At 28.6% G+C, this 8,648-nt stretch overlaps 1 protein-coding gene across 2 annotated transcripts in view; it reads left to right on the forward strand.

The window, feature by feature from the left end:
- LOC132939979 (inactive rhomboid protein 1) overlaps positions 1-2,912 on the forward strand; it is a 73,348-nt gene extending 70,436 nt beyond the window's left edge. For both annotated transcript variants that reach the window (XM_061007432.1, XM_061007433.1), the window contains 5 exons: positions 151-239; positions 321-597; positions 681-781; positions 1,223-1,376; positions 1,503-2,912. In XM_061007432.1, coding sequence (XP_060863415.1) covers positions 151-239; positions 321-597; positions 681-781; positions 1,223-1,376; positions 1,503-1,937 — 1,056 coding nt within the window. In that variant the 3' untranslated portion in view covers positions 1,938-2,912. The remainder of the gene's footprint in view (positions 1-150; positions 240-320; positions 598-680; positions 782-1,222; positions 1,377-1,502) is intronic.
- Positions 2,913-8,648: the final 5,736 nt, after the last annotated feature.

Raw genomic sequence — 8,648 nt, forward strand, 5'->3', positions numbered from 1 at the left:
TTTGTTGTAATAGACAATATTTTTAGATGCACATAGTTATCCTTATATCTGTTTATTTTAATAATAGTTTGATTGTATTTTTGAATTAGGTATATTTAAATAACTTTCTGAAATAGCTATTATAACCATAATAATTGTATTACATTTTAGACTTCAATTTCTAAGTGGAAAAAATGGTCAGAAGTTGAATCAGGACCAGGAGGAAGAATATCTGGTTCTGTTTGTGGTCTAGATCCCAAGTATGCAATTTACTCACTTATCGATTATATAATATGTTATATGTATAAACTATAAACTATAATATCACTTATTGTTGTTAGGTATTGTGAAGCTCCTGCATCTATAGCACCATTTGAATGGCCTGACGATATAACAAAATGGCCAATTTGCCGTAAGATGAGCGGTCGAGGTAGTGCACGACATAGCAGTTGGGGTAGTCCATTGATTCAGAAACTGACATCTGCTGAACACATGATTTGCGAAGTGATAGGACACCCTTGCTGTATTGGAATACATGGCACTTGTCGAATAACTACAAGAGAATATTGTGATTTTGTACATGGTTATTTTCATGATGATGCTTCGTTATGCTCTCAAGTATGTAATATTAGTGACTGGTGTATGACATTAAACATGTCATAGTTATATATATTTAAATTAATTACATTTTTGTTTTGAAGGTTTCATGCCTAAATGATGTGTGTGGTCTCATACCGTTCTTTTCTCCTGAAATTCCTGATCAATTTTATAGATTGTGGATATCACTTTTCATACATGCTGGGTAATTATTCAACATTTATATAAATTAATTATAATTTTAAAAACATTTATCATTTAAAATGAATGTTTTATTTATTTCAAAATATACAAAGTACCTATACAGTTTCTGCTAAGAAAAAAAGTACTTATGTATGTTCCTTTTGCCTTATATTTTATTATCTACTTAGTAGAATTAACATATGAACATTAAAAGGATAATTAATAGTTATAACTTAAAATATATCAAGTGTGTGAGTTCTAAATTTATTGTCTTAAAATTAACTAACATAATATTTGTATGGTTAAAAATTTAAAAATTTAAAGAACAAGATATTTTACCTGAAAGTATATTTGTCAAAGTTATTAATAATATAATTTTTTTAAAACTTTATAACATTATTATAAAACAAAATATTAATTTAATTAATGTCTTATTAAATTATTCAACTTTTGATTTTTCCAGTATTCTTCATTTAGCAACAACAATTGTAATACAGTATTTTTTGATGAGAGATCTAGAAAAATTGACTGGCTCTTTAAGAATAGCTTTAATCTATTTGGGTTCTGGAGTGGCAGGTAATCTTGGCAGTGCAATATTTGTGCCTTATAGAGCTGATGTAAGTAAATTCATATTATCATTCATTATTAATTCATTATCATTTAGATTATTAAAAATTAATTTTTATTAATATTAATAGATGTTAAGAGTCCAAGTAATATTAAATTTGTTTAATTTATTTCAGGTGGGTCCAGCCGGTTCCCAATTTGGCCTTTTGGCGTGCCTTATAGTTGAAGTATTGAATTGTTGGCCTATGTTAAAGAGGCCCGAGCAGGCTCTTTCAAAACTATTAGCTATCACATTCCTGCTGTTTCTGCTCGGGCTACTGCCTTGGGTGGACAACTTTGCACATCTATTTGGTTTCATTTTTGGATTCTTATTGTCTTATGCATTGTTGCCATTTGTTTCATTTGGACCATACGACCGTCAGAAGAAAATCTTCCTGATCTGGGTGTGCCTGTTATCTGCGTTGTTCCTGTTCTTGTTGTTGTTGTTACTGTTCTACCTGATACCAATGTATGATTGCGAAATGTGTAGCTATTTCAATTGTATACCCATAACTAAAGACTTTTGCGCCAATCAGAATATTAATTTTAAAAAAGATGATTATACGGTATGACAAATGTGGTGGCGACGGTGCAAGACCGCGCATACGTTAGTGACGACATTTGCGAATTGTTTTGTGACTTTAGCCACCTCCTGTAAAATGCTTGAGGTACTCGTTGATATTTATGCTCCCTTTTCAGTGGTAAAAAGGAAGAATAATAAACATAATAAAATTATTATAGTTATTAAGAAATTTACTTACTCAGTTTCATGTTATTGTGCAAAGAAATCGTTAAAAAAAATCAAATTGTATTGTTTCTAATAAGTTATTATATTATTTACATTAATAATGTAATATGTTACATATTAGTATTGACTGAATTATTTTATTAGTATTTTATCGTTCAAGTGTGAGGGATAGCTTAAAAGTCAGTGATAAATTATAATGTTATGGTTTTCAATTTTAAATATAAGAAAATTAATTTAAAATCAATTTGGTGAATTTAATGACTTATTGATTGAAAATTGTAATGTACTCACTTTTTAGCCAATATTCTAAAATGTTCCTTTTTAGATTACATGTCATTTAATAAATAATAAACATTTTTGACTTATTATAGAATGATTATTCCCCATTTGTGGTAATATCATTAAAAAAGTGGTACATGTTTATTGTTGCCCTGCCATGGTACCACCACACCACCAAGGCTTTAGTAATTCAAATTTTTTTATATAATATGATAAAACTATCAAAAGTAAATAATAATAATATATTGTTTACAATTTATTATAGCACATGACATTTAATAATTTATCATTACACTTAAACACAAAAAATAGGTAGTTAATTGATTTCCAAATGATCCTATTATTTTTTTTTTTTTACAATTTGTCAGTGAATTTATATTATAATTCATACACCACCAAGGCTTTAGTAATTCAAATTTTTTTATATAATATGATAAAACTATCAAAAGTAAATAATAATAATATATTGTTTACAATTTATTATAGCACATGACATTTAATAATTAATAATTTATCATTACACTTAAACACAAAAAATAGGTAGTTAATTGATTTCCAAATGATCCTATTATTTTTTTTTTTTTACAATTTGTCAGTGAATTTATATTATAATTCATTTTTAACAATATTTTAAAATAATGTTTTTAAGATAGATAAACAGTGCTTGAAATAATGGAGCCCCTCTTCTTTTTAAAAATATGTACGCATAGCCCTTTTATTTATTTCCTGGTCAATAAAATGTTTAAATATTCAAGTATACACAGTTTTTTTACACGTTTGAATCCCCCATTTAATTTTTTTCCAGTTCAAGCATTGTAGAATAGGTAGATATGCATTTATACAAACAATAGCAATAATACAAAAACATTTTATGATAGACTAGGTACCTATAAATATTATAATACAAATTTAAATACGATTAAAATTTTAATTTTCAACTAAAGGAGTATTTTCCATTTTTCTATAAATAGATAACCTGATTACGTACTAAATTTACCTATTTGTAGTATATCGATCATAAATTTCGAATTCGTTGATTAAAGACTGCCGATGTGTGGTTGCTTGATGGTGGAGCCATACAATTATGTACCAAAAAAGTAATACATAATATAAAAGAAAATTTGTTATGGATGCATAAAAATTCTTAATTAATAATATCTTGATTTGCAGAGTAAATTATTTTCTTATATTATATTTAATCCAATTTCTGAAAAAGGCAACTTTATTATTTATAAAATATTTAGATTTATGAACTCGTGATTACAAATGTTCAATACAGGAAAAATCTGGAAAAATAAAATCATTTTAACTATCTAAATTTGTTTTTGTACGCTACATTTAATATTTGCGCGCAAGTACATAATGTGTAATACAATAATTAAATATTATGATAATATTGAAGCATTACAGATCACATTAGTATTTCTTTATCCATTCGGGAATAAATGTTTGTGTGTCTAACTAGGTACTTGCAGTCCAAGAGATTTTGATTTCAACTTATGTAAATAAAATGATTCCGATTTCTAAAAAAAAAAAAAATTATAATTATTATAACCATAAAATATATCTACAATGTGTACGATATGACTTCATCTAATTTTTCTAACACTTTAAAGTAAAAATTCTTTTTTATAATTTTTCATTGTCATGTAGAGAAAACCCATCAACAGCTAAGATAGCTTAAAATAATTGTAGGGAATATATTTCAAGTCTTATTTGTGTAATGCTTCAACATTCAAGCACAATGTGAAACAGGTACGGCCGTGTCCGTGTGCATAATATGACTAATAGGTACCTATTCTATATTTTGTAACTCAAAGGTATTATAATATTTGATGCGTTTGTTATACCCAGTACAGATAATTCACATTGCACAGTAGAGGCACCTATCTGTAAAGTAATATTATTGTCATGGTAGGAGATAGGACGAAGTACCCCTACTAACTTTATAAGGGCGTTTTGTCTGTTCGAATATAAGAATACCTGATGAGAAATAATTGTACAGTCATTGTCCTCGTGTCTAAGAATAATATAAACCGACCAAACTCATCGTAATTATTATTGTTATTATAATAACGAGAGAAAACCGATAGGTAGATCGTTTTATTTTTCTGAATTTTCAGGGTAAAATCCTCAATAAAAAATCTCACGGTTGTTGCTTTCGGGGCGGTTTGTTTATTTATTCCTTTTATTTTTTTTTTTTTGCCCGCCCGGTATTCTGTCCGTTTCGTCACCGCCACCTCGTGGATCTTTTATCAAAACATAAGCGTACGTTTCAATAATAATCATATTTCAATATTTTAATACGTCGGTAGTAGCCTGCAGTAGGGGGAACTCGTAAGTCGTAAACCGCTGGGTTAGGACGACGATACTATATAATGCGATGATCGAGTCCCCAGAGGGGTTCCCCCACATCGTTGTCCACAAATCAACCGTATTATATAATTTACAATAACGGTGCATGTCTCATCATCTGAGTACGCGCGCGTCCGATTTGTAATTTATACCTAATAACATTATGCTTTTAATAATATGCACGTAACAATATTTAATGTCATTATAATATTAAGACTGTTTAACGATAAAAATCGTACGTACCTACAATACTTACTGTACTGCAGTTTAGGCTATGTATATTATTATATTATTGATAATATTATAATTTGAAACAAACGTCGAACTGAATTCTTATCAAGGGGAAAAACTATATAATATTATAATTATATTATTTTAAAACCATTGTATCTATAATAATATTAATTATCGTCATTGTTATTCGACGTCGCTGCGACGCGTAGGCGAATCCTCCGATAATGCATTTTATATCATTTCGTGCATTTTTTACGGACATTATACCTACCGTATAATAATAATAATAATAGTATAATATAAACAGTCTTGAAGTATATTTTTCAAACGCTCTCTATTATAATAATATAATTCCAAACGTTCGCATTTAAACGTTTAAAACGGAAACCATACATTTTTATCCATGTAGGCGATAAATAAATTCGTTTCATTCGTCGTGTATCTGCTTATAGGACCGAGGCACGTTGTACCTATCCTATGTACATGCGTTTCACACAAATCAGTCGGGTTTTTTTTTTTTAAGAATTACCACCTATAGGTACGTCACAGTAAAAACAAAAATAATTATGAATATACTAATTTCAAACATTTATGTACCTATTTGGATGTTCGATGAAACATACAATTTTAATGTCTGAAGAAATCGACATCTATAGTATGGTCAACGATATTATTAAACGTTTTTTTCCCAACAAATTGGCCGATATTTGGATAGGTTCTTACTTGTGCACACACTGATACGCGCCATACATACGGTGATGTCGGTCATCGGACACGAATAAAAACGGCACCCGCACACATCGAATAACTTTCACCAATTATTATATTATTAGTGATATACATAGTCTGCGCAAAATCTGTGTTGTTATATTTTTCGAATTGGGCACCTCCCTAATTTTCGTACAAGACTCGGAATTTTCAATTATTGCATATAGGCACCTCTGCCCGCCTAACCGTATCCCATATAGGTGCGCCTATAAATCATTAACACGCCAAGATTGATTGAAAATATGATTTTATCGTTTTTGTTTTTGTCGGTCGTACCTAAAATGTACAACGATCGCATAATATTATCATTGTGTAGGCACGCGGAAAATATCATAAATACCTGTTAAGTTACGAGCGCGGAATGACAATTAGATATTAAATTATTACCACTTAAAGGCTCGTAGGTTATTTTTTCAAAATTCGCGCATGCAAGTTGGGTGGTATGATGTATAATGATATAAAATATTATTAATGTATGAACGCAAAACGGCATAATTTTTTTTGTTTTTCCGTAGCATAATTTATATTATTACAAACGTATTTCTCATTAAAGTTTTGTCAGTTTTTTTGATTTTTTATTTTAATCTATATAATATTATTACGATATTATCGTAATATCTCTCTGTAGCTGCTGGTCGGCAATACACTCGAACAAATGTTAAAAATTCACAATCGTATATAATATAATATATATATTATGGCTAATTCGCGTTCGTCCGAACAGTAAATATCGTAGGTATATCCAAAATAAATTATGCATTGTTAAAAACAGGTACACTGCTATTATTGTACCGTTTCACTCGTCATATTAAATAATATATACCTATAATAATAATATTATGTATACCCACGTAAAAAAAAAAAAAAATAGACATTTGTAAAGTGATTTAACGATTTGTTTTGTTTTTAATAATTATAATGTAACATGTACTTATAAATTAATATTACATTCGACTATAAGATTATTTTCAATAAAAATTATACAATGCGTATATTATTATAATACATAGGAATTAAGATATTTTTTGATCATGTATTGATATTATTTACAATAATATTCAGTTTATGTGTCTTTACATAATAATATTGTCATTAAAAAAATAAAAAACGCGGAGCTCCGTAATGGCGCCGACTATATAATATAATATACGTTTGATAATAATAATTATATTATATCGCCAACTGATAAATTGGACAAAATGTGCGTTGTAATATTTTTATTATATTATATATTATATACATATATATATATATATATATAATAATTATGGTGTAATAACGAAATTGTGTAAATATTTTTGTATTGTAAATCTTCCATATTGTATCCTAATGACCAAAATGAAATGGTAAATGTATATTATCCAATATTATATAATTATAGTATTTTGAAAATCAATATGCTCCGTCTGTGTTGTCTTTATTGTAACATAAAAACTTCCAGTACACTCCCAACGGCACTCCTGTCAAGTGTGAATCACAAGACCTAAGACGGGCGAAGACATTAACGGACAAATATGTACCTATATCGGCTATCAATAAAGTAAACATCAAATATTCCAGGATTTATGGTTTAAGAACACGTCGTGTCCTCGTGTGTTGAACCCACCCACTTACCTAATTATTATTAATTTGTAATATTAGGTATTAATTAAAAATGCATTCTCGTAGTATAGATTCTTAATACATACGTCGTTAAAATCTGAATCTTGTGTTACGATAATACGATTATTTGTCAATAAGTTTCATCATTAATTATAAATATAGTATGATATTATAATTAAGTATTTATAATCAATGGTTTCATCTATTAATTTTCATTTTTAAAGCTTTTAACACACAAACAAAAATATTATCATACATAAATGATAAATCGAAAAAAAGTCGATAGTCTCAAAGTCAATAAATGGGACACAAAGAGCAAAACTATTTTTTAAATTATATTGTGACTATAAAACGCTTTTGTGAAAAAATGAAGTCTTTACTGCAGTTGTTCAATTTATGAATTACCTATCACAAATAAATAATTTTGCTTAAAAAATCCTGTTTTTCAAAATTATTTTTAAAAGTAGATAAGTACTTGAAAAATTTGATTTTTCATCCCCCAAAAAAGTAAAAACACACTCATCATTGTAATATCAACAGGTTCTTACATTCTTAAACAAAAACTAAAATTTAAATTATATTCTAACTTTAAATTCCTAAAAGATATGTTGACTAACAGTAGATACTTATTTGATATTTCTTAATTTGGATAGGTGATTACTGATTCGAGTTAATATCGTGCTACATTTTATAAAGAAAGAAAGAATGTTAATAAAAAACATCACTTTAAAAGCAATACATTGTTCACTTCGCCACTGGCGCAAATAGGGGGGACGGACCAAGTCCCCCCAAATGTCGGTCAAGTCTCCCCAGTTCAAAATCTAGTAAATAGTACTAGTTTTCATATTCTGTGGTACTAAGCAATGTGGCCTATGGGGAGGGGGGCTTGAGTCCCCCAAAAAAATTTAGCCAATTTGCGCCTATGCACGCGCTATAAATAATAATAAAAAAATAATATTCAAGACTAGTTTTTGCTACGTTGTACATTTGTAGGACGGAGACAGCACACGAGGCTGTTCAAACTGTTCAATCACCAGTCAAATGTCCACCTCATAAAGGACTAATGAGCATAAGCGTGCGCACGGTGTATAGTCATGGTGTATAGGCACTTGACTACTCTGCGATCTTTCCCCCTCGATATACAATATTATTATATCTTGATAAATGATGGTCAATCATAAAATACTTTTTTATTATGGTAAATGTAGTTAAATGAGGTTACCCAATCCAAATTAGTTTTTATAACTCAGGCGCGAATATGAATATACGTAATAATCTAATATGTGCGTGTGTGTGT

The sequence above is a fragment of the Metopolophium dirhodum genome, chromosome 2 (assembly GCF_019925205.1).
Source record: "Metopolophium dirhodum isolate CAU chromosome 2, ASM1992520v1, whole genome shotgun sequence".
In the NCBI taxonomy this organism is placed as follows: Eukaryota; Metazoa; Arthropoda; class Insecta; order Hemiptera; family Aphididae; genus Metopolophium; species Metopolophium dirhodum.